The sequence below is a fragment of the Geotrypetes seraphini genome, chromosome 1 (genome assembly GCF_902459505.1).
Source record: "Geotrypetes seraphini chromosome 1, aGeoSer1.1, whole genome shotgun sequence".
Lineage (NCBI taxonomy): Eukaryota > Metazoa > Chordata > Amphibia > Gymnophiona > Dermophiidae > Geotrypetes > Geotrypetes seraphini.
Window position 1 is genome coordinate 157,986,627 of NC_047084.1, and position 26,770 is coordinate 158,013,396.

Sequence of the window (26,770 nt, forward strand, 5' to 3'; positions counted from 1 at the left end):
TACCGCAGTATTCTAGCACTGACTATGATTAAAGCGCCACAGCCAGTTTAAACCAAAAGCCAACCATAGAATTTAAATATTGGCCAATTTTTATTTTACGGTTTGTGGTAATTGGCTATTGGGAATCAGGATTGAGAAACATGGCATGGAATAACCCATATAACTGCCACAGGCTCCGAGTCTATATAATAAACACCACACACTTAATTGTTCTCTTTCATTTGGATATATGAAATTATTTTTGGACTTTAAAGGTGTGCTTATTGAAGTATATATCTTCAAGAGGACTGTTTCACTATTATTACATTACATTATTTATGCATTTATTAAAAACTATTTTATACCCTTTTACAAAAAACTAAATGGTTTACATGAATTAAAACAAAAACAAGAGAATTGACCCAATGATCTCCAAGAAGAAACAAAAAACAATGTGGAGAAATGATGTTCCTGAGATGGACTTTATTAATATTAAAATAATATAAAAATTTGGCAAACCACATAAAAACATCTAGGACGCAGTCCGCTGAAAAGCTTTGGACCCTGGACCCAACACGGTCCGTGTTTCAACAGAATGTCTTCTTCAGGGTCCCTATAAAGTCCTATGATAAAGATGTGGATAAAAATGCCAGTTGGAAATAAACTGATCCGTAAAAGCTGTGTGCAGGACATAGGTTTTTCACTCGGCTTCGTGAGCCCATGTCCTGGACACAGCTCTTACAGATCAGTTTATTTCTGAACTAGTATTTTAGACATCATCAGAGACGCGGCAGAGCAAATCGGGGCAGTAAAAGGCTCCGAAGCAGCGTGTGTAGAGTGCTGCACACGCTGCTGGAATCAGCTGGTTTGGAGTCGGGACCGCGACATCCCTTTGCGGCTGGATTGTTTTGGGCTTCCCTTCCCGCGAGGTGTCTCCACGACTCCTCTCGATCCCGCCAGCGTCGGAAGCCTTCTCCGACGCTGGTGTGGCTGGTGAGAGGAGCCGACACGGAGAACAGGGAGTCCTGCCGGCGAGTGGTAGGTGCTGGGAAGTAAGGCTGGGGACTCGCGCATGCGCACTCCTGCGGCCACAGACCTACGGATCATGAAAAAAACGCAGATAGGAGTGCGCATGCGCGAGGTAGGCTTTTATTATATAGGATGTTACGCCGATCTTCAAGAAAGGTTCGAGGGGAGATCTGGGAAACTACAGACCGGTGATTCTGACTTCGGTACCGGGAAAGATGGTAGAGGTGCTGATAAAGGACTCCATCATCGATCACCTTGATGGACACAAACTGATGAGGACCAGCCAGCACAGCTTCAGCAAAGGTAGATCTTGCTTGACAAACTTACTGCACTTCTTCGAAGGAGTAAATGGGCAGATAGACAAAGGTGACCAGGTCTACATCGTATATCTAGATTTTCAGAAGGTGCTCGACAAGGTTCCGCATGAATGTCTACTTCGGAAAATTGTGAGCCACGGAATCGAGGGTGATATACTCACATGGATTAAAAACTGGTTGGCGGATAAGAAGCAGATAGTGGGGGGGTGAATGGACAATACTCAGACCGGAAAAACGTCACGAGTGGAGTGCCGCAGGGTTCGGTGCTCGGGCCTCTGCTCTTCAACATATTTATAAATGACCTAGAACTTGGCACGACAGGTGAGGTGATTAAATTCGTGGACGATACAAGGTTATTCAGAGTTGTGAGGACACAGGATTGCGAAGACCTACAAAGAAACATAAATATGCTTGAGGAATTGGCCGCAAAATGGCAAATGAAGTTCAACGTGGATAAGTGCAAGGTAATGCATGTCGGTAACAATAATCGTATGCACAAGGATATCCGGAGCTATACTCGGAGAGAGCCCTCAGGAAAGAGACTTGGGAGTACTTGTAGACAAGTCAATGAAACCGTCCATGTAATGCGCCGCGGCGGTAATAAAGGCTAACGGAATGCTAGGAATGATTAAGAAGGGAATCATGAACAGATCTGAAAAGGTTATCATGCCTTTATACCGGGCCATGGTACGCCCCCACCTGGAATACTGCATCCAACACTGGTCGCCGTACATGAAAAAGGACATAGTACTACTCAAAAGGGTCCAGAGAAGAGCAGCAAAAATGGTTAAGGGACTGGGGGAGTTGCCATACAACGAGAGACTAGAGAAACTGGGCCTTTCTCCCTTGAGAAGAGAGGACTGTTCACCTTCTCCAAGGTGAAGAGAATGAGAGGGCACTCGGTGAAGTTAGAAGGGAAAAGATTCCTTATAAACGTAAGGAAGTTTTTCTTCACCCAGAGAGTGGTAGAAATCTGGAATGCTCTTACGGAGGCTGTTATAGGGGGAAACACCTTCAGGGATTCAAGACAAGGTTGGATAAGTTCCTACTAGAACAGAACATACGCAAGTAAGGATAGACTCTAATAGAGCACTGGTCTTTCACCTAAGGGCCCCCGTGTGAGCGGACTGCTGGGCACGATGAACTACTGGTCTGACCCAGCAGCGGCAGTTCTTATGTTCTTAACGTTCTTAAAACCATCCCTGTGTAATTCTATAAGGAGAGTGGGAAGAATTGGAATATGAATGGGTATAGCCATTGACCCTCAAGACTGGTGTAGAATGACTGATGTTGAGATAGACTCTAAAAGAATGACACAGGATGGTTTCCTACAGTTATCAAGACAGGCAGTCCAGTCACCGAAAGTACCCATGGGATGGCTACGGTCTTCGTACAGATGGAAGAGAAGCCAGGAAGGAGGGCAGCGGTCTCTGTACAGACCGAGGCCATCCCCTCAAAGATGTCTATAGTCTCCACACAGACGGAAGGAATGGATCAGCCAGATACATGGAATGCGCTACCGGAGGATGTGATAAGCAGGAGCACGCTAAAGCGCTTCAAAGAGGGTATGGACAGGTACCTGGAGGACAAAGGGATTGAGGGGTACAGATAGAAGTAGAGGTAGGTATTAGGGATAGGATTAGAGGCAGTTACAAAATTAGTCAGGGACACTGCTCAGGCAATTAGGCCTGATGGGCCGCCGCGAGAGCGGACCGCTAGGCAGGATGGACCTCTGGTCTGCCCCAGCGGAGGCAACTTCTTATGTTCTTAGATGAAAGCCTTTTGCTAGAGCTGAGGAGCCTGAGAGAGGAGGTTCAGCGCTTAAGATGTATCTGAGACGACGAGACCTTCATCGACCGAGTCATCCAGGAGCTGTCTCAGATCGCCGAACAGGAACCTGACAAGACCATCCTAGAGACACCCAAAGCATCCAAACCTGCAAACTTGAGACCAACTGTCGGAATACAGGAAGTGGCTGGAGACGCTGATTCCTGGCAGCTGGTGACTTCCTCCACAGGAAAACGCAGAAGACTTATTCTGTCTCTTTCTGTCACATACAGGGCGGCTCTACATCGACACCACAAATCACCCTGAGGAACAGATACCAGCTGCTACAGGAAGGTCCTGACAACGAGGAACAGGAAGTTATTCAGCAGACGGTTCCAGTTCCGGAGTCAACAGATCGGCCCACCCCTAAGAAGCGCAGAGTGGTGGTCATCGGGGATTCGCTGCTGAGGGGCACCGAGGGTCCAATTTGTAGATCAGACCTGCAATCAAGAGAGGTCTGCTGTTTGCCAGGGGCCAGGATCCGGGATGTAACCGCTTGCCTGGACAGACTCATCAAGCCCAGTGACCACTTCCCCATGATTCTCATCCACGTCGGAACCAACGACACCGCCAGGAGCACCCCGGAGAGCATACCTGAAGACTTCAGAGCCCTGGGTGAGAAGCTGAGGAGGATGGAGCGCAGGTGGTCTTCTCCTCGATCCTCCCGGTAAGGGGCAAGGGCAGTGCCAGGGAGGATCGCATCCAGAGGGCAAACGACTGGCTGCAGGGATGGTGCAAGGAGATGAACTTTGGGTTCTTGCACCATGGAGAGGCATTGCAAGGACTACAGGGACCAGACGGGTTACACCTGACCAGAAGAGGGAAGAACGTCCTTGGACCCGTCTAGCCCGCCTACTACACAGGGCTTTAAACTAGGTAAGTTGGGGGAGGGTACGGGCACAAATAACCTACCTGGCGAGCTAAGCTGCCAATACTTTTTTGAGACTAAGGTAAGTAAACACCAATCTGGGTCAGGGGAGAGTATACACACTTGCGAGTCTGGGGTTGACTCACATTATAATTCTGGGTCACATTGTAATTCTGGGTCTAGGGGGAGTACACATTGTAATTCTGGGTCTAGGGGGAGTACACATTGTAATTCTGGGTCTAGGGGGAGTACACATTGCAATTCTGGGTCCAGCGAGAGAACACACATTGCAAATTGTACTAAAGGAGTTCAAGTAGCCCAAGCGGGAATACCCCCACAGGGTACACACATTTCCGAGTCTGGGATAGGAACACACTGTAGTTCTGGGTCTGGGGAGTCCGGGATACGTGCACGTTGTAACTCTGGGTCTAGGGAAAGTACAAAACATGCGAATAATGCTAAAGGTGTCCAAGTAGCTCAAGCGGGAACATCCCCACTAAGACATAACAAACATACAACATGGAGGGCTATGTATGTAAATGCCCACAGTCTGGGAAACAAGATCCTGGAATTAGAAACAGAAATGAGGAATGCCGACCTGGATGTGGTGGCAATATCTGAGATCTGGCTCACGGACTCCCACGGGTGGGACATGGTCATACTGGGTTACAACTTGCTTCGCCGGGACAGGGAGGGCAAAATGGGAGGAGGTGTAGCATTATATACTAAAGATGACATTAAGGTCACCAGAATCACAGATGTCCACTACACTGGGGAATCCCTTTGGGTAAATTTGGCCAGAGGGAAGGACAAATGCCTGTATCTTGGCGTAATATACAGAACCCCAAGACAACAGGATGACCTAGATATGGAATTAATCGGAGATATAGAGAATATCACCTTGCGTGGGGACACAGTATTGTTAGGTGACTTCAACATGCCTGATGTGGATTGGGACACGCTTTCCTCTGCTTCCGGCAGCAGCAGGAGGCTATTAAACTCTATGAAGGGAGCAAGACTCAGGCAACTGGTGTTGGAATCAACAAGGGATCAGGCAATTCTGGACCTGATACTTACCAATGAAGAAAGTGTCACAGAGGTCTCGGTGGGCGACACAATGGCCTCCAGTGACCACAACATGGTATGGTTCAATCTCAGGAAAGGTTTCACTAAATCTACCACACTGACCAAGGTCCTCAAATTCAAGGACACAAACTTTAAAGAAATGGGAGACTTCATTCACCAGGCGCTACAAAGCCAAGCAGAAACCGATAACGTGGAAGAAATGTGGTCGACTTTGAAAGCCACCATACAAGAAGCAACAAACCGCTATGTTAAATCAGTAAGTAAACGGCGAAGGAACAATAAGCCACAGTGGTTCTCTGCGGAGATTTCGGACCTCATCAAGGAGAAGAAAAAAGCATTCATCTCTTACAAACAATCAGGGAAACAGGACTCTAGGGAAGTCTATCTAGCCAAGTCAAAAGCCGTCAAAACAGCAGTTAGGGAGGCCAAATTCCGCATGGAGGAGTCTCTAGCGAAGAACATCCAGAAAGGAGATAAATCCTTCTTCAGGTATATCAGTGACAGAAATAAGAACTCAGGGGGGATAGTAAGTCTTAGGAAACCAGACGGAGACTATGTAGAAGCGGACTCGGAAAAAGCCCAACTGTTAAATGAATACTTCTGCACAGTCTTCACCCGCGAGGCGCCAGGACTCGGCCCTCAGCTACAGATAAGGGTTGATGTAGATGACCTGTTTAGTAATTTCGAGTTTACACCCAGCAGTGTCTACTGCGAGCTGTCAAAGCTTAAGGTTAACAAGGCAATTGGGCCTGACAACCTACACCCCAGGGTGCTCAGGGAGTTGTGTGATGTCTTGGGCGGAACAGCTATCCATGCTCTTCAATCTCTCCCTTAGTACGGGTAACGTCCCGTTGGACTGGAAGACTGCTAACGTCATTCCACTCCACAAGAAAGGCTCCAAGATGGAGACAGCAAACTACAGACCGGTGAGTCTCGCATCAATAGTGTGCAAACTAATGGAAACTCTAATCAAACACCAATTGGATACTATCCTGAACGAGGAGAATCTACGGGATCCCCGTCAACATGGATTTACTAAGGGGAGATCCTGCCAATCCAACCTGATCAGCTTCTTTGACTGGGTGACGAGGAAGCTGGATGTTGGGGAGTCCCTGGACATCGTATACCTGGACTTCAGTAAAGCATTTGATAGCGTACCACACCGCAGGTTGCTGAGCAAGATGAGTTCTATAGGATTGGGCGACACATTGACGAAATGGGTTGGGAACTGGCTTAGAGGTAAGCTTCAGAGGGTAGTGGTGAATGGCACCCCCTCTGAAATGAAGGAGATAATCAGTGGAGTGCCCCAGGGCTCGTCCTGGGCCCAATCCTATTCAACATCTTTATAAGAGACTTGGCAGAAGGGCTGCGAGGTAAAATAACATTATTCGCCGATGACGCCAAACTAAGCAATGTAGTGGGCAAAAGCACAACAGACATAAATTCAATGTCCGACAACATGATGCAAGACCTACTCCTACTGGAGCGCTGGTGTAGGTCCTGGCAACTCAGCTTCAATGTCAAAAAATGCAAAGTCATGCACCTGGGCAGCCAAAATCCATGCAAGACTTACACCCTTAATGGCAAGATCCTAACAAGAACTGAAGCAGAACAAGGCTTAGGGGTGATCGTCAGTGAGAACATGAAGACTGCCAATAAAGTGGAGCAAGCTTCATCCAAGGCAAGGCAAATAATAGGTTGCATACGCAGGAGTTTCGTCAGCCGTAAGCCTGAAGTCATTATGCTATTGTATAGATCCATGGTGAGGCCCCACCTGGAATACTGTGTGCAATTCTGGAGGCCGCATTACCGTAAGGATGTGCTGAGACTGGAGTCGGTCCAGAGAATGGCCACCCGGATGGTCTCGGGACTCAAGGATCTCCCGTACGAGGAACGACTGGATAAGTTGCAGCTGTACTCACTCGAGGAACGCATAGAGAAGGGTGACATGATTGAGACATTCAAGTATCTCACGGGCCGCATCGAGGTGGAAGAATATATCTTCTTTTTCAAGGGTCCCGCGGCAACAAGGGGGCATCCGTGGAAAATCAGTGACGGGAAACTGCACGGGGACACCAGGAAATTCTTTTTCACTGAAAGGGTGGTTGATCGCTGGAATAGTCTTTCACTTCAGGTTATTGAGGCCAGCAGCGTGCCTGATTTTAAGGCCAAATGGGATAGACACGTGGGATCTATTCACAGAGAAAGGTAGGGGAGGGTCATTGGGGTGGGCAGACTAGATGGGCCGTGGCCCTTATCTGCCGTCTATTTCTATGTTTCTATGTTATCCTTGAGGACGAGGACAAATTCTGTCCCTATGTCATTCTTTATTTGCTCTTCCTTTATGCAAGTCTGAAATTCATGTCTTAAGTAGCAAAGTGGCTGGAGCCCTGTAGAACACACAGAACCTACTTTCCTATCAAGAATGTATTTATTTTCTATTAATTCTGACTGTTAAGCTTTGATGGCTTAACCCTAGGTGGTCTAGGAAAGGTAACCTTGAACCTTGCAAACCCAACTTCAAACAGTAGCATGCACTTTTGAAGGTTTGATTATAATGGCTATTAAAGAAATGTTTATTTTTTATCCCTCCCTTCCTCTCAGGGTGTTGCTTGGTAATTGTTTTGGACCCACGGGTGGTAATGCTGTTTGCAGTTTTAACCTTATGGTATTTCAGAGACTCAAAGTAGTTTTTCTTTTCCAGACTGTCGTGTTATGAAGTCCTGTTATACTCGCTTACCAAAGCATTCTGGACCCAAAAGCCCTGGACTATCACGTCGCAGCAAATCGCCTGTTTCAGGTAAAGCTGGAGAGAAGGGCACTGTCAGCGTATGGCACCCGTTGTTTAATCTCTAATCTAATCTAATCTTTGATTTTTTTTTTTATACAGATTCATCCCAACAGGAGGTCTCGACTCAGTTAACAAAATATTAATAAAATTATACAGGAGATTAGGACAGAAACTATCCCCCTCTTTTACGAACCTGTGATTGCAGTTTCTAGTGCGGGGAGCCACGCTGCTCCCGACGCTTATAGGAGCTCAATGAGTGTCGGGAGCAGCACGGGCCATTCAGCGCGATTCCCCGCGCTAGAAACTGCTATTGCAGTTTTGTAAAAGGAGGCCTATATCTTTTAGGCCAGAATTTTATCTTTTATGATTGATTATTTGAAAAAGAAGGATCATTAGTAAATTTCTGAAATAAATATGTCTTTAGTACTTTACGAAAAGTGGGTACATAAAGAGAGAACTCTAATTATAGAAGGAAGGTCATTCCAAACTTTAATGAATAAAAAAGAAAATGTTCGACAAAAATTGGCCATAGTTTTTATTCGTTTAACAGTGGAAAAGCCAAGTTTATATTTCTGAGAGCTCCTAGAATTAGAGATTTCTTGTGAATTAAATGAGACAGGAACCAAACGAGTAAAAATACCATATAGGATTTTGAAAATTACAGTTGCACATTTACATTGGATCCTCCAGTAAACAGGAAGCCAGTGAAGGGATCTCAATAAAGGTGTGACATGATCATATTTATGTGTACCGTATATCAGTTTAGCCGGCGTATTCTGGATAAGTTATAGCCTCCTCAAATTACATATACTTCAACAAAGCATAAAGTGAGTTGCCATAGTCCAAATGAGAGAAAATAATGGCCTGAACCAAAACTGCAAAATGTTGCTGAAAAAAAAAGATGATGTAATCTTCTAAGCATCTCTAATTTCTAATTTTAAAAATGTGTATATAGTAGTTAATGCAGTAAAAACATTTATCGCCTTTACAAAAAGGTTTCAAGATGAACGATTTCTGGACAGAGATCTTTCATCTTTATTTATTTAAAAGATTTCTAACCCACAAACCCAAGCAGTTTGCAAAATTCAGTCATAATTATCGTATAACATACACAGCATACAAATAAATGTTTCTTAGTAAAATCTCATTTTTTTTGGCCGAATTCCAGTGAGCATATTGGAACCAGCAACAGTTGTGGATTTTTATTGAACAGTGATCAATCCAATTCTAATCAGATTCTCTTTTAACATACCTAATAAGTTACTGTAATGTATTTTATATTATCTTCTGTGAAATACCTGTCCAGTTTTCTTGCAGATTACAAAAGAATAACTAGGATGTCACAATCAAATTGTCTATAATAAAATAAATCATTTAAAAAAGAAATAAAAAATTAAGATATTCAAAGATTTTCCAAAAAGATAAATCTTTAATTTTTGGTGGAAAGGCACACAAGCCATTCCAAATCAATCTAATTATTAACGATAGACATGACTCTAAAGTAGCCTGATATGTGAAAGTCAATAATACTACTAGATCTGGCATGACATGATTTTGTTATTGGTTGGTTTGAGCTGTGAGATTTTATGTGTGATGCTGTTATGTTTTTTTGATAAAGCTCATGGGAAGAATGGACATTTAGAAACATAGAAACATGATGGCAGATAAAGGCCAAATGGCCCATCTAGTCTGCCCAGCCACAGTAACCATTATCTCTTCCTCTCCCTATTGGCTAAGGCTCTTAACATTTGCATCTCCTCTTCCTATAGGCTGAGGCTCTGTGCACCTGCATTGTGAGGTCATAGAGCTGCCCATCCACAGTAACTATTATCACTTTCTCTCTCTGAGAGATCCCACATGCCTATCCCACGCATTCTTGAATTCAGACACAGTCTCTGTTTCCACCACCTCTTCCGGGAGACTGTTCCATGCATCTACCACCCTTTCTGTACAAAAGTATTTCCTCAGATTACTCCGGAGCCCATCATCTCTTAACTTCATCCTATGCCCTCTCAATGCAGAGTTTCCTTTCAAATGAAAGAGACTCGACTCATGCACATTTATATTATGTAGGTATTTAAACATTTCTATCATATCTCCCCTCTCCTGCCTTTCCTCCAAAGTATACAGAATTGAGTTCCATGAAGCAGAAGTCCTCAAAGCATGTCATGTTGGAGCTAGGATTCTTATTAACTGAAGATAAAATAATTTTTTTGTCATAAAAATTGTTTTGATATGCAAAACAATTTGTTAAGTGACCTTGAATAGTAGTCTGAAGATGAAACTCTTTTTATTAAAGGCTTAGAAAAGTGCTCATAACCTTTGTGGGTTTGAAGTTGCATTACATTATATTACATTATATTACATTAGTGACTTTTATTCCGCCATTACCTTGCGTTTTAAGGTGGATTACATAAGAGGTTATCTGGACATTTCCAGAAGAGTTAGAGTTGAGCGGATTACTTTGAGGGATTGCAATGCTTCCTGCAGAGTTAGTTTGTCTTGATGGATTTCTTGAATAGCAGGGTTTTTATTTCTTTTCTGAAAGTTTTGTAGTCTAGTGTTATGATCAGTAGATTGGAGAATTGGTGGTCTAGTTTCACTGCCTGCGTGGCCAGTAGGCCATTGTACATTTTTTTGCATTTAATGCCTCTGATTGGAGAGTGCATGAATGGTGTCTGGGTTCTCATTTGCCTGGTTGTGGTAGTTTGGCTAAGGTGGTTGTTCATTTCACGAGGGGACCTTGTGAGACTGGGCATCAAAATGGCAGATGATGTTTATTTGATGTGAGCAAATGAAAAGTGCTGCATGTGGGAAAGAATAACCTGAACTATAGCTACATAATGCAGGGTTCCATGTTAGGGATCACTGCCCAGAAAAAGGATCTAGGTGTCATCGTTGAGGATACCCTCAGCTAAATATGTGGTAGAGAGTTGCACGGGGATAGAAATCAAGTCCGTCCCCGGTAGAATAAAACTCGTCCCCGTCCGTCCCTGCTAGGAGTCGAACCTGTCCCCGCTGGAATCAAATACATCCCCGCCTGTCCCTATAAACTTCAGCAGTAGCTATTTCATTTAATTATGCTACTGAATTAAAGGCTCTGGTAGAGACCCATTTACAAATAAGCAAAGACACTTTATTAATTTGCAAATATTAATTGGGAAGAATACATACTTTGTAAACTGGTTTCTACCAGAGCCTCTAATGTAAATATAAATACTCAGCTGATGAGGACCCTCAAGTTGTCAGCTGAGCACTTCCTTTGCAGTTGGCCGGGGGTCCCTTTTGCCAAGCTTGGCAGGCAGCAGTAGCATCCCTGAGTCACAGATGCTGGCACCTCAGTGGCTCTTGGATGTTGCCAGCGACTGCTGTGCTTGGTGGAGGGGAGTTCTGGCCGTCTCTAGAGAGGTCCTCTGCTGGCGGTGCTTGGGGATCTCCACCAGTCACAGCAAGGGTCAGCAAGTACTTCAACACTGTAGAAATAAAACCAGAATGCATTTCCTTTTCTTTTGAACACAATACAAAGACATCTGCTATATACATTTCCCAAAGCTAACATATTTTAGTCAATAAATTCCGCTTTTTACCTTTGTTGTCTGGAGACTTCTTTTTCATCAAGTTGGTTCCCGTTTGTTTTTGGTTTTTTTTTTGCTTTCCCGTCTTCTGTAACCTCTTCTGTTGCTGTCCATTGGCTCCTCCTGCCAAGGTCCAGCATTTATCCCGTTCTCATCCCCCGGACCATGTGCAGCATCTTTCGCCCCTGCCCACTAGCCCCATGCCCAACATTTCTCCTTCTACCACCCCTCTCCAGCACCATGCCGCATCTCTCCCTCCATTCCCTTCACAACTATGCCCAACATTCCTCCCTCTTGCATCCCTTTCAATCTGTCCCATTGTTCCCTTTCCACCAAAAAATTTATAGTTATCCACCACTATAAATTATAATGTAATATATGCTTTCTTTCCCTTTAATATTTTCCCTGCCTTCTCGCACTCATTAGCTAGCCCTGTTGTAATTCTCCTTCCTTCTCTTTTGATCTTTTCCAACTCTCCTCCTTCCTCCCTCTGCCCCAGCACTATTCACTCCTCCTTCTCCCACAGTTCAGCTTTTTGTTTTATATAAATTTTTATTGAAAATTTGATGCGATTAAAAACATCTGACATATACAATCATATATAAAACAATACGTTAATTCATTATATTTCTTTTTCATAATAAAAATTGAAAAATTTCAAATTGTCTATGATGTCTAATATATCACAACCCACCCTTCTCCCCCTCCCCCACCCCGGTGGAAGGATGTGTGTAGAAGATGCATAAGATGCCAGAGAAGGATTATATATCAAAAATCGATTGGATTATCCTTTTGGGAATTAATCCAAATTTCATATGCACTCCAAATGGTGTTATAATTATGTATTTGATTTCTCCGAAGAGCAGTTAGTTTAGACATTTGTTGTATATATTGAACTTTAGCCAATAATGCTCGTAACTCTAGTAGATCTAATTGTTTCCAGGCAGGTGCCAGGACAAGTCGGCCTGCTTTCATTATCTGATGTTTCAAAGGCAGGGCCTCTGGTCCCTTATTCAATAGACAGCACTCCATGGTCTTAGGGATCGAAATACCTAACACTGTCTCAATAAAGGAAATTATTTTATCCAATAAATCTGTGCTTTAGTACAATACCACCAAATATGTTCAAAAGTACTTACTTTTGCACATCCTCTCCAACATTTATCCGATCCATTCCCAGCTCGCAGTCGTACTGGTGTATAGTACCACCAAAAAAACATCTTATATCCATTTTCTATCATATTACTAGCTATAGTACCATATAAAAGAGAATGCAACATTTTGAACCATTCTTTATCAGTATAAGGTTTACCTATGATCTTTTCCCAACGACGTCTATATTTCATAGGGGGGTGAAGATGCTCCAATTGTGCATTATATAATCTAGTGATACTTCCTCTCCCACTCTCTTTTATCATAGCCTTCCCTAATTCCGACTGTTGAACAATGACTAGTTCTCCAAGAATCACTTTTCTAATAAAACTGTCAATTTGTCTATAATAAAATAAATCATTTGGTGTGAGGCCATATTCTTCTATATTCTTCTTTCAATACTTCAAAGGGGACAATTTTCCCATCTTCCAATAATTGGCCTAATGTTTTGAGACCTTTCTTTTCCCACAGATGGAAGGCCATATCGACCTCACCTGGAGCAAAATTAGGCATATATATGATAGCTGTCCCCATAAAATAGATTTTATCTCCATAACATCGCCTACGCACCTGGGTCCACAAACTAAGGGTATGTCATATTACAGGATTAGATGTCTTAGCTATAATAGAAAGCTGTGGATATTGGAGCCAAGGTATCATCCATAACGGAGTCATGCCCAGCACAGCTCAGCTTTTGAACTTGTTTTACTCCTCCCGTCACTAGTCTCAACTCAGCTCTTTATCTTGTGCTGATGGGAATAAGGTCCCCATTTGCACTTTGCTTTTCTCTTCACTGTGGTTAAGGTTCAGCTTTTGTCCTGGGTCCCCTTTGGCACCCTATCTCTTTCTATGTGGCTCTTCTTCCTTCACATTGATTGCACTGCTCCAGTTCAATTATTGACTCCAGATAACAGCAGGGGTTGGAGGCAGCTCAAGTCGAGGCTCATCTTATTTTCCTGCCTGCAGCATGCCACACGACCTGGAAGCCTTTCCCCGACGTCGTAGGGAAGGCTTCATGTCAGTCACGTGCAGCATGCAGAGCAGCGGGCCTTCCCTCCGATGTCAGCTCTGATGTCGGGGGAAGACTTCCGGGTCATGTGGCATACTGCAGGCAGGAAAAGAAGATGAGCCTCTCGGCTTGAGCTGCCTCCAACCCCATAGGATCCCCGAGAGCATGAGGGGGTGTCCCCACGGGATCCCCGCAACCTGAAGGGGGATTCCCGTCGTCCCCATTCCCATGTAGCTCTCCAATGTGCGGCAGCAGCTAAGAAAGCAAATAGAATGTTAGAAATTATCAGGAAAGGAATGGAAAATAAAGAATGTTTTAACACACTTGCATCACTCTATAGTATGGTCACACGTTGAATACTTTGTGCAATTCTGGTCAATGTATCTCAAAAAAGATATAGCAGAATTACAGAATAGGGTGACGAAAATGATAAAAGGGATGAGATGACTTCCCTATGAGGAAAAGTCAACTCTGCTGAAGAGTGTGGTGAAATCAGTTAGCTTAGCAGGGTTTTAAAAAGTCTGGGTAATTTCCATAAAGAAAAGTCTATAGGCAATTGATAACTGGAACTTTTACTTGAATTTGATTTCAGCGTCAATGTATAACTATTTACCATTTCTTTTGGTGTGAATGCTGAAGCTGTTTTTCAAGCCGTTTATGATAGTCACTACGTTGAGATGCTTCAGGGTCCCACCCTCTTTCCTCAGCCTGGGACCACTATATCTTTCCCACCAAAAGAACAGACAACAGAAAGAAAGAAACATGCAAAGCATTTCAGTGAATTGTTGCGGGGGTAGAAGGAATGATGAGGTAAATAGGAAGAGATAGATAAGTTATCAGAAGGAAACTAAATGGTACAATTTTATGGATTACAATGTATTGGTTGTAAATCATAACATTTATTAACGAGCAGTTAAAGGACATCTTCTGCAAGCCCAATATGAGTATTCTGTCCGTTGTATAGGCTCCAGGGAATTAAGCAATTATGGATGTGTCTTGTTCACTCCCATTCTCATAATTGCATAAAATTATAGAATCTGCATGCAATAGCCCAACACTGCAAGGGTTCTATGGTAAAGCAGAGCGAGCAAGCAGACCATGCAGCTGGAAGAACCAATTGGCAATCAGCCTGAGCTAATCAGCTTGCCACCTGCTCCTGCCTGTGTTAGAGGTCAGCAGAAGGGCTACTACTAAACCTTCTTTTCTGAGAGCATCTGAGAAAGGGGAAAGACGCTGGCTTGCACCGAGGAACTTGCTGCAAGTCAAATCTCAGCATTTTGCACTGAGTGGGTTCCTTAGGGCTCTCTTTTGGTCTCTCCCCTTGGCTGAGTACAGGGAGGCACTGGCCTACATCCATGGTTAGAAGGGTGGTCAGTTTGTCTCAGGCGTGGCCAATTTTGGGTCGGCCTAGACCCCAGAAGATTCTATGTCTCTCTCTCCTACCCGAGCGAGGCGATCCGGTCTGGTCTGGCCCCTAGCTGGCTTTGTCTGCCTTTTGAAGATCCATTCTTCGCCTGCAGCGAGCAGCATGACTGACACACACTGCTCACCTTCTTTCTGATGTACTCCACCTCTGCAGAAACAGGAAGTTTTGCCAGAAGGAAGACCGTGGGACCGGCACGAGCAGTGTATACAAGCCATGCTGCTCATTGCCGGCAAAAAATTCCAGGCTTCCACTATTTCTGGGCTCCGAACCCCTGTGCAGCAGAACCCCACCGACCCTCCCACCATGAGACTGACATACCTCCGAGGCATCCAAAAACAGCAGCAGTGGTACCGCTCTGAACAGGCCTTTCCTCTGCAGCATCTTTCTATCCTTCCTTCCCATCCCCCCTGTGCAGCAGAACCCCACCGACCCTCCCACCATGAGACTGACATACCTCTAATGCATCCAAAAACAGCGGCGGTGGCAGTCTCTGAGCTCTGGAAGTGCACAATTAATGTCTTTTGGTCTGTCCTGCATATGGGGCCCCAGAGCCCTGTGGGCCTGCTCAATGTGGGAGTCAAACTCGTCATCCTGCAGCAGTCAGCGTGCCAGTCTTGTAATCATGTCAGCTACTTCTTTATAGCCTGCCGTTTTAGGAAGCCCCTGCACCCTCAAGTTGTTAGGCTGGGTGCAATTCTCTATATCTTCCAGTTGGTTCACCAGCTCTTGTATCTCCTTGTGGGCATCCTTAAGTCTTTTGTGGGCCCTTACCACCATCTCTTCAACAGTATCCATTCTGGACTCCATTCCATCCACTTAGGTGCCCACCTCCATCAAATCTGTCTTTAAATCTTGGATTGCATTCCTAATTTTCTGTTTCACAGAAGAAATTTCCAATTTCATCTCCTCCATCCACTCCCAAAGGTCTGCCTTCGTGAACCCCAACTGGCAGAGCTGACAGGTACACGCTGCTATCCTCTACAACTCTAGTACCACATGGTCCGCAGACTGCGATCTTGTCACCACTCCTCATCGGCCCTTTCTTGCCATCGCTCTTTTTCATAAATGCCATCTAGCTGTGCACCATTCTCTCCCTGCACCAGCAGTTACACAAGACTGCTGACAATTCATGAATTGCTCAGGCTATGGACGGAGCTCAGCGATTAAGCCTCCATCATCTTGATAATCTACACTTAAGCTCCATTCACTCACTAGTCTTAAAAATAAATTCTCTTAAGTGACAAAGAATGCCATTTTGAGGGCAAACAGTGCACAGAAGTTCAGTGCAGAAGCCTCGAGCATTGTTGAGCATGCAAAGATATGAAGAAGCCCCAGTGGGTGAAATGGTAGCCCCTTGAATAAAGTGTTCACTTTTGTTTCAACCAGAAAAATAGTGGCTTTACAATTTACTGTAGTATTGGAAAATACTGTAATGTTGGTTAAAAAAAACCTTTTTGATTAAAATTTTTTGAATAAAATATCACATAGCACATATTTTCACTAGATTAAGGGAGTTGGTTGTTTTTTTTAGACCAATGAGTGTGGAACAACACATTGAGAAATTCAGGTTTGCCATGGACTTCTGAGGTCTTTTTTTCACTATTTATCAGTTATGTACTTTGTGGTTGGTTTATCAATATGGCCCCCTCGTACATAGTTGAGTTGCATCTCTTGGAAGGATGTGATAATCTTAAGGTGGCCAAACAGGTTGAAAAGGTGATGGAAAAAGATAAAAGGATGCTAGGATGCATAGGAAGAGGTAGGGCCAGTAGTCAAAAGGTGGTATTGGAGCCCCTGTATAAGCCTTTGGTGAGACCTCATTTAGAATATTGTGTACAATTCTGGAGGCCACGCCTTCAAAAAGATATAAAAAGGATGGAGTTGGTCCAGAGGAAGGCTGCTAAAATGGTGCGTGGTCTTCATCATAAGGCATATAGGAACAGACTTAAAGATCTCAATATGTATACTTTAGAGGAAAGGAGGGAAGAGGGGAAATTTGATACAAATGTTTAAATACCTATGTGGTGTAAATGCACATGAGTTGAGTGTCTTTCAATTGAAAGGAAGCTCTGAAATGAGAGGGCATAGGATGAAGTTAAGAGGTAATCTAAGGAAATACGTTTTTACAGAAAGGGTGATAGATGCATGGAACAGTCTCCCAGAAGAGGTGGTGGAAACAAAGACTGTGTCTGAATTCAATAAAGTATGGGATAGGCACAAGGGATTTCTTAGAGAGAGGAAGAGATAATGGTTACTGCAGATGGGCAGACTAGTTGGGCCATTTGGCCTTTATCTGCCATCATGTTTCTATGTAATTTTTAAGTGAGGTGGTATAAGCAGGGCATGTTTTTAGTGTCAGGATGGGTTGAGGCTGTATGGTTTTTGTGTCGGTGTGAAAAACCAAGATAAAAACTGAAAGGTGTGCTTAAAAATGTGGTGCAGAAAATCAGGGAACTTGAAAGAGACACCAGCAAAATCCAAGAAAAGGGAGCAGTGTGTGCCTGGTCTTCAAAACCTTTCTTTATTGGAAGCAAATGAAAATAGGTGCAATCTCAAAAAAAAAAAAAAAGTCACATAAATATGGCGGATAATAATTTCAAATCATGGATTCAGGAAGAGACATCAGATGGGAGCCGAGACCGGCGTGAGCAGCAGGTGGACGATGCTGCTCGTCCCGGCGAACACAGGGGGGCATAGAGGAAGAGAGGCGCCATCGACCCTGTGAAGACAGCACCCGGAGTGGTCTGCCCCCTCCCCCCACCCATACTAAGCCATTGACTGGACACAGTTGAAATAAGTTTAACGAAGAACACCCTTCTTTTTTATTTTTTTTGACTTGGAAGTTTCTTCTTTTCTATTATCCAAGTTTACTAAAATTTGATATTCTGCCTTATCTGAATTCAAAGCGGTTTTACATAAAATAATAACAGTTACTGCAAGGCCGTAAAGTTCTATGCGGTTTACAATGGTTCAAAATACAACAAATTGAATAAAACTAAACAGGTAAAAGCCAATACCTAAAAAACAGGAGAACAACCAAAAACTTTAAAATAATACGAGAAAATGACACCAAAAATGAAATAACAAGACAAACAAGACTGACCTAGGCAAACAGGCATGGGATGATAGGGAAGAACTACAAAAGTTTGATAGGAAAAACGGAAAAGCAAAAATTCTGCCAGAAAGACTGGACTGGTATTGGTTTAAAACCATCCTTAAAGAGGACAGTTATCCTTAAAACGACGATCATCCTTAAAAGGACGGTCATACCTCAAAAGCATCTTTAAAAAGAAATGTTTTCAGGCCAGACTTGACGTTATCTCATGATGTGATCTCTCTTAAATAGTTCGGGTCTGAGTTCCAGAGCGAACCAGCAGTGACGGGAAAATATATTATTTTGCATAGTATTACTATGTCTTAATGAAGGGATTGCAAGCAGATGTTGATTAGATGATCGAAGAGAGTGTTGAGAGAAATGAGGTATCAGAAGTCTGTTGATGAATTCTGGTTGACCGGCTATTCTAGTTTTGAATGTCAACAACATAATTTTGTAAGTGATACAGTGTTCAATAGGAAGCCAATGTGCTTTTAACAGAAGGGGCCTGACGTGATCGAATTTTTTTTGCATGGAAAATGATTTTGATGGCAGTATTTTGGACTATTTGTAGGCGCCTTATTTCTTTCTTAACAATTCCCTTCATAAAGGGAATTACCATAGTCCAGACAAGTGATGACTAAACAGTAGATGAGGGTATTTAGGGAAAAATGATCAAGTAACTTGGCAAGAGAATGCATCATGCAGATACGGTAAAAACATTTCCGTACTACGGAGCTAATATGTTCATGAAAATTTGAACCCTCACTAGTCCTGCCCTAAACACGCCCACAACCATGCCCTCTTGCTATTTGAACAAAATACAGTGTAGATGTCAAATTCTGCTTTTGAAAACTGATGTGTGGACTTTTTGGCAGGGTGACCTTTTTGGGGCCATTTTGAGACATCCATCTGCTTTAAAAATAAGCGCCATAGGCTCCTGTCTCAGATTTGGCATCTGAAGAAGGAAACTGTCATCTTAAGAGCTCATATCTTACCTGCATTTTGGATTCCTATGGTGATCCAATAGACATCAACATCTAAAATGATTTTGTTTCTTGGACCAAAAATTGCCAGCATGATAAAATGGAAGATTCTACCATTTGCTCTAGATACGTGGGATGTGCATGTCTCCCTGCCCTTGTGGATTTTTATCTTGGTCTAATAAACGGAACTGCAGCCTATAGGATATCTTTCTAGTTAAATAACACAGTGGCACTCATTAGACAAAGTGCCATGGTAGAAGGGGGTTCTCCTTCCAATACAGTTGTCCAGGAGGAACCCTCTGGTGATGCAGCTGCACTGTACTGGAGCTTACTGCCGTTGTTGTTACTAAAGGAAGACAAAGCTAAAGCCAGAACCAGGAGGGGATGCTAATTGTACTTTTAGTGCCAACCCCTTCTGGCATAGTGTCCCATACAGCTACCCATTTTATCCGCTTCTTCTGATGGCCTGGTTCAGCTACACAATGTACAGTGGTACCCCAGAATCCAAACTCTCCAGAACTCGAACAACTTGGAATACTAACCTTTTTTTAATTAAATTTTGACCTAGAATCTGAATGCTTCTTTGGAATCCGAACGTACGGGAACTGCAAGCGTTGCTCAGCCCAAAGCTTCCCCCTGATGCAGCTTCCTGTTTCTGCCTGGGAGGGAAGCTTTGGGCTGAGCACCGCTTGCATTTGCTGTTGCCAATCTTGTTGCCTCTGCCGGTGGGGAGCCCAATCTTTCTGGCCTCTGTTAAATTTATTGGTAAATCTGAGTTTGTGGGACCAAGGAACGGATTAATCCAGTTTCTGTTGTTTTCAATGGGAAAAAATTGTCTTGGAACTCAAACGGGGTTCTGGAACGGATTAAGTTCGGATTCCAAGGTACCACTGTATTTGGGAACACAATATTGATACTGCCCTCAGCATAGATTATAAATAATCTTTGAAGTCATCTGCCCTTTTTCCTTGGTTGTACAAATTCATTTTTAAAAGGAAAAGGGATTGGGATACCGACTTTTTATAGTTATGCAACCACACTCAAAAATGGTTTACATACAAGTACTTCAAGCATTTTCCCTATCTGTTCAGGTGGACTCACTATCTATCTAACGTTCCTGGGGCAGTGGAGAATTAAGTGACTTGCCCGGGGTCACAAGGAGCGGTGTGGATTTGAACCCACAACCTCAGGAAGCTGAGGCTGTAGCTCAGACCACTGTGCCACACTGAGTTATCATATTCTGTAGATGTTGAGGGCCATGAGTTCATACAGTTTGTAAACCTAAAACTTGTCAGAGTTGAATGATTTTTTTTTCTAGTTTTAAGGCCATTTATTGGTTTTTTTAACTGTTAATGTTAACTATGCATACCACTTTGGCCAACCAGATTCTGGGTCAGATACTAATAAGTCTATTAAATTTAATTAGTGCCGCTGGCCTGAGAATACTTTATGTACTCAAAAGCATGTTTGTATCTGCTTTGAAATGAAAGATCTTACCTTTTTTTTCCCCCTTCACAATGTGGGCTTCCCAAAGAAACCGTTCTGACATCACTTTCTGTATGTACTGTGGAATGGAAGTCGAAGCATTTTGTTTTGTCCATAAACTTTGGATCTTATTTTCTGTGCAGCAGGCCATATAATAGTTTAGTGGAGATGTATAAATCCAAACTGATAAAATAAATCCCACTCTTCCTCCCCCTGTTTATACTCTCTGCTTTGAAAAGGATCTCAGAGACCTGCTTGGTGATGGGGAAATAAACCTCAACCAAGTCTGACGAGGTTCCACATTTCATTCATTAATGCTTAGAACCTTGTTAGACTTAGCTGAGGTTTATTCCCTGTCATCAAGCAGGTTGCTGCGATCCTTTTCCTCCCTCAGTTTATACCCTATGCTTTGGGATTTTTTTTGTCAGTATGGAGTTTTTTTGCGGTTGGTCTCATTCGCTATCTTCAGTGCATATCGATGCATAAATCCACCCTAGATTTATTTCACAGGGCCGGACCCAGAGACATTGCTATATGTCAGGGATAGGCAATTCTAGTCCTCGAGAGCCAGAGCTAGGTTAGGTTTTCAGGACATCCACCATGAATATGTATGAGATGGATTTGCATGCACTGCCTCCTTGAGATGCATATTTATTATGGATATCCTGAAAACCTGACCTGGCTCTGGCTCTCGAGGACCGGAATTGCCTACCCCTGCTATATGTGAAAAATAACAGGACAATTGGTATCAATTTAAATGAGGTCTATGTATGGCTTGGAGAAGCTCTGTGTATTCTAGCCTCTTCCAGAATCAAAGGTGCTAGAGCTGTCTTGTGATACAATTATTTTCCTTATATATATTATGTTTACCCTTGTGTGTTTATACCTGTTGAATAATCTCTTGCCTTAATGTCTTCCTCCCTTTGTGTTGACTGAGTGCAGTAAAGAAGAGTGGCTACCACTCAAGTTCTACATCAAAGTCCTCAGGTGAGCCATTGTTGTCATGGCTGTCTCCATAACTCTGCCTTCTTACCTTGCAACCTGCATATGTGTTGTGCAGAATAAAGATGGGTGGGGCAATTCTATAACTGGGCGTGTGCAGTTATGCATGTCTTAGACGTGTAAGTGACACCTTGATTGGTACTTACATATAAGTGGTATTCTATAAGATAGCCCGTAGGTGCTGTAGCTGATAAACTGCAGGAGGGAGTGTACACCCGTTGGGGGGAGGAGGGACGTGGGTGTATCGCTGAGTAACTTATGCAAATTATAGAATGCTGTCAGTTACGCACATTGCATGGTGTCCTTAGGTGTACCAGTTTACACCAGCTGTTAACCTAGTATAAATGGTCATGCTTAAAGCTTTTGACATGCTAGTATTCTGAAAAGGCTTAGGTCGTCCAGATGCCATTTTGGAATAGCCCTCAGTATATGCCATTTTGACTCCTAAAATGAAGAGACCAAGTTATACAATTGCCCCCGTAGTATCTGTTCAGATTTTGGCTTTATTAGAATGAGGTGGCGCCCTCTACGTTGATAAGGTCTCAGCATACTATTTTGGATAATAAAACTTTATGCATTTGTTATCATTTTGGTTGCATACTGAAGAAGTATACAGTACATCTCCAAATCTTGCTTTCGTTAGAAAAGAAGAATTTGGTAATGTAAACAGTATTTGAAAACTCCACTGAGCGATGTTGACATTAACCAAATCCTTCATTTTATCCATAATAACAATTCTTGGTGTATTAGGAAAGCCATTAGTCATCTCAACACTCCTAAACCCAGGACTAGAAGTTATCTAAATGGGAATTTTTGATACATCTGCATGTGAACCATTCAGCTGAGCAAGCCAGAAAATTCAGAAACTGAGCCAAGTCCAGAAGCTCTCCTTGGCTTTAAATACCAAATTATGAGCCAAGCCTGACATCAAAATTTATCAGCACTTAATTATCCGGCACCAACCACCACCTGCTCTCGCTCTTGCCGGCTGCTGTTCTGTTCCTCATACATAAGTGGAATTTACTGCTGCTTCAGTGCTTCCATTCTTTTGACACTAGTTAAACAGAAAAATAAATACTGATTGTATTTCCAGGGAACTAAAAATGCCATCGACTCAGCAAAACTTCAGCCATTGGTACAATTTGATTCAAAGTCATCTTTTTCTTTCTGGGTGTCAAGTAGTTTGATAACCAGCTCCAGTGTGCTTTGGAAAGAGCTTGATGAACCGTTTTGGTTTCAAGGGCAATTAGGCTGGGTCGCTCCTTTTACCCTCTCCTTGTGCCAAGTCAAAGCCTCTCCCACTGCTGTCAGTATCGCTGACCTCATGCCCACAGCCTTATTCCCACAAATGATAAAAATTAATTCTTCTTGGCACCACTAACATGGCAGCTTCCATCTCTTAATTTTTTGCATGCTGCAAACAGGTTTTTGTCACGCTGTGTTCTGTGCCTGCAAATAGCAAAGGACTTTCAGCAGTCTGACTTAACTATAGGTAAGGGATAAGTACTTTTATCAAAACCTTGGTGATGGAAAATGTGTTAAAGACCAGCCAGCCTTCTGTTGGAGGTCGGTTCTAACTGAGCCTGCAGGTTCTGTAGATGCACGCAGTTCGATGCGGTTAACAATAGCAAAATACTGTACATTCACAGTGAATTACAATCCCAGTTATTTAAAAAAATATACATATATCAAATAACTTTTTTTAACAATTTTGAGAATTAGAACCTGAAATCAAATTACAAAAATTCTTGTCCCACAAGCCAGCCTGATAGGCTAGAATTCTATTGAAAAATCGTTTATACAAACAACTTTTTATGGAAGGGAAAGCAAATAGTCTGGAATCACGAGTGAGACTCTTTCTGTTAACAAATTTAAAGTGTTCGATAAGGTAGTTAGGCACAGACCATGCAATGTCTTGTAACAAATACAGCCAAATTTAAATACAGGCAGTCCCCAGGTTAAGAACGGGTACCATTTTTTAAAAACCGTTCTTAAGTTGAATTTGTATGTAACTCGGATCCTAGAATTCTTCCCACCTTCTTCACCTCCTTGAGGCTCCTCTTGAATCCCTTTCCATCTATCCCACTGTTCCCTCTCTACCACCACATCCAACATTACTCCCTCTCATATCTCTCTTCCCCATGCATCTCTATCTCACTCCTCTCCCACCACTATGTCTAATAATTCTCTCTCCCTCCTTATGCTCAACAATTCTCCTCTTTCTTCATCTCCCCATGTTTACCATCTCTCTTTCCTTCTCACTCAGACATCCAAGTCTCCCTTTCTATTCCCTCCCCCACCTCAGCATATCTTTCCCTAACTCCCTCCATTCTTCTATCCTATGGCTTATGTTCCCCTCCCTACCTTCCTCCCTCCATTCTGTGTCCCAAGTTCATGCTCCCTTCATCCTTCCTTCTATCTTTTGTCTGAAGCTTGTTCTCCCTCCCTTCCGTGTCCCAATGCGCCCCTCTCTCTCCCTCCCTCCATTCTGTGCCCCAAGTATGTGTCTCCCTCCAGTGGGTGTTTATCTTTTTCTGGCCGGCTCTCTTCTCCTTCCAGCCGCAGTAATTTCTCTGCACAAAGCCGCATGCAGTGGGTCCTATGCGCGTCCTGTGGCTGAGCCAAAAGCCTTCCTGCTGACGTCAGAGAAAGCTCCTCCCACATCAAAGGGAAGGCTTCTGTCTCAGCTGCTGGATGCACATAGGAGCCGCTGCTTACGGCTTTATTCAGATAAATGACTGCGGCTGGAAGGAGGAGGGAGCTGGTCAGAAGGTAAACACCCGCCAGAGTGAGGCACGTATTTGGGACACAGAATGGGGGGAGAGAGGGGCATATTGGAACTTGGGAGAGAGGGAAAAGGGCACATTGGGACACCGAATGTTCATAAAATGGGGATTGCCTGTAATAATCTTGCTTTAATTGGCAACCAATGTAAAATCCGATATTTTGTTACGTGATCACATTTTTTCCAATTAAATATTAATCGGACAGCTGTGTTCTGAATGATTTCCATCCTTTTAATGTTCTTTTTGCATGAGGCTAAATATATAATATTGCGGTACTCTCAAGGGCTTAGAACCAGTGTTTAATTCAATAGCTATGTGATGCTGGGTTCTATATTAGGAGCCACTGCCCAGGAAAAGGATCTAGATGTCATTGTTGAAGATGCATTGAAACCCTCTACTCAATGTGCGGCGGCAACTAAGAAAGCAAATAGAATGTTAAGAATTATCAGGAAAGGAATGGAAAACAATGATTAAAATGTTATAATGCCCTTGTATCGCTCTATGGTATGGCCCCAACTTGGATACTGTGTGCAGTTCTGGTTGCTGCATCTCATAAAAGATATAGTGGAATTAGAAAAAGTACAGAGAAGGGCAATTAAAATGATAAAAGGGATGGGATGACTTCCCTATGAGGAGAGGCTAAAGCAGTTAGGACTCTAAAGCTTGGAGAAGAGATAGCTCAGAGGAGATATGATAGAGGTCTTTAAAATACTGAGTGGACTGGAAAGGGTAGATATGAATCGCTTGTTCGCTCTTTTTCCAAAAATACTAAGTCTATGGGTCATGCGATGAAACTACTAAGTAGTAGATTTAAAACGAACCAGAGAAAATATTTCTTCACACAACCTGTAATTAAACTCTGGAATTCATTGCCAGAGAATGTGGAGAAATCAGTTAACTTAGCGGTGTTTAAAAAAGACTTGGATAATTTCCTAAAAGAGACATCCATAGGCCATTATTGAGATAGCTTACGGAACTCTACTGCTTATTCCTTAGATAAGCAGTATATAATCTGTTTTACTACTTGGGATCTAGGTAGGTACTTGGGACCTGGGTTGGCCACTGTTGGAAACAGGATATTGGGATTGATGGACCTTCGGTCTGTCCCAGTATGGAAATTCTTATGTTCTTATGTGAGCCAAGTATTGGACAACCAAGGCATTGTGACATCACTGATGAGGTTGGCTCTTAGGCATTGGTGGAATGAGGCATGGTGACATCACAATCTCAGCTCTGGAATGTTGCTGCTCTTTGGGTTTCTGCCAGGCACTTGGGACCTGGGTTGGCCACTGTTGGAAACAGGATAATGAGCTTGATGGACCTTTGGTCTGTCCCCAGTATGGCAATTCCTATGAAACTCTGAACTGCATTACTTGCTATGTCCCATTCAAACTATGATTATGGTGCTTGTGCATTGAATATTTTCAGCTGCCTAACACAATTGCCTGCCTTCACCTGACAGAGGGCTTGTTGACTTCTGCTGCATAGGCCTCCGAGGAGGAGTGTATTTTCAACACCACCATCTTTGATAGCATCATTTAGTTACCATTCAAATACCTGCAACCATTATAGGGTTCAGTGTAGTACATGGTGGGGAGTGTTCAGGTTATTGGGGAAGGGGGTGAAATGAAAGTTTGACATTAGTGACTGCATGTTCTGTTTGCTTTAGAAGGGAAAAAAATTCCTGTGAACATTAATAACGTTAGCATTCTTATTTTTATACCACTTGTTTCAGTCAACATAGGTCAGAAATGTTTCTGAGCATAGAAATAGCTCAATTTGGAGAGGCCGGATAATCACAGTTTGAACAAACCAAGAACAACTGTATGCCTCTTAATATTTTATGGTGACAGTGTACCCTGGTGGGTAAATGCACCTGAATAATTTTTTTTTCATTCAATTTTACTTTGCTAAAGAGGCCCATTAAAGCAATAAATAGTAGATAATGGACCACCTGTCAAGTCAGCTGTAGAAAAAGGCAGGTTAAGATGGAACAGATGGTTAAGGTAGATTTTATGTTGCGCAGAGTCGAAAGGTTTTGTTGCTGGCAATTACTGTTCCTCATTCAAGACGCTGATATGCATTTATCATCAAGCCACTATGAAGTCTGGTTGTTGCTTCTGCGTAGAACCATAAAGTAAAACTGTCCTTGTCTATGCTGCACATCTTGTCAAACATTGAAACCACCCTCTTCGTCCTGGTACAGATGTTGTATGTTCCACTTATGTATGTCTAGAAAGATTCACGCAGTCTCCTGCAGTGCTGTGTTCTCTGATTAATGTATGCTAATGGCATTTTTATATATTCTGTCCTGTATTTCCTGTCCTTTGTTTTCTTTTTCTGGCGGGGGGGAATCTT

At 43.0% G+C, this 26,770-nt stretch overlaps 1 protein-coding gene across 3 annotated transcripts in view; it reads left to right on the forward strand.

Moving 5' to 3' along the window:
• Positions 1-26,770, forward strand: part of DCLK2 (doublecortin like kinase 2) — a 330,587-nt gene that overhangs the window by 133,001 nt on the left and 170,816 nt on the right. For 2 of the 3 annotated variants that reach the window (XR_004539097.1, XM_033940515.1), the window contains exons 4-5: positions 7,811-7,906; positions 21,567-21,611. Coding sequence is in view for 2 of the 3 variants with exons in the window: in XM_033940515.1 (XP_033796406.1) it covers positions 7,811-7,906; positions 21,567-21,611 (141 nt within the window). In the remaining variant the exon portion in view is untranslated. The remainder of the gene's footprint in view (positions 1-7,810; positions 7,907-21,566; positions 21,612-26,770) is intronic. The other variant, XM_033940524.1, reaches the window with a different exon arrangement.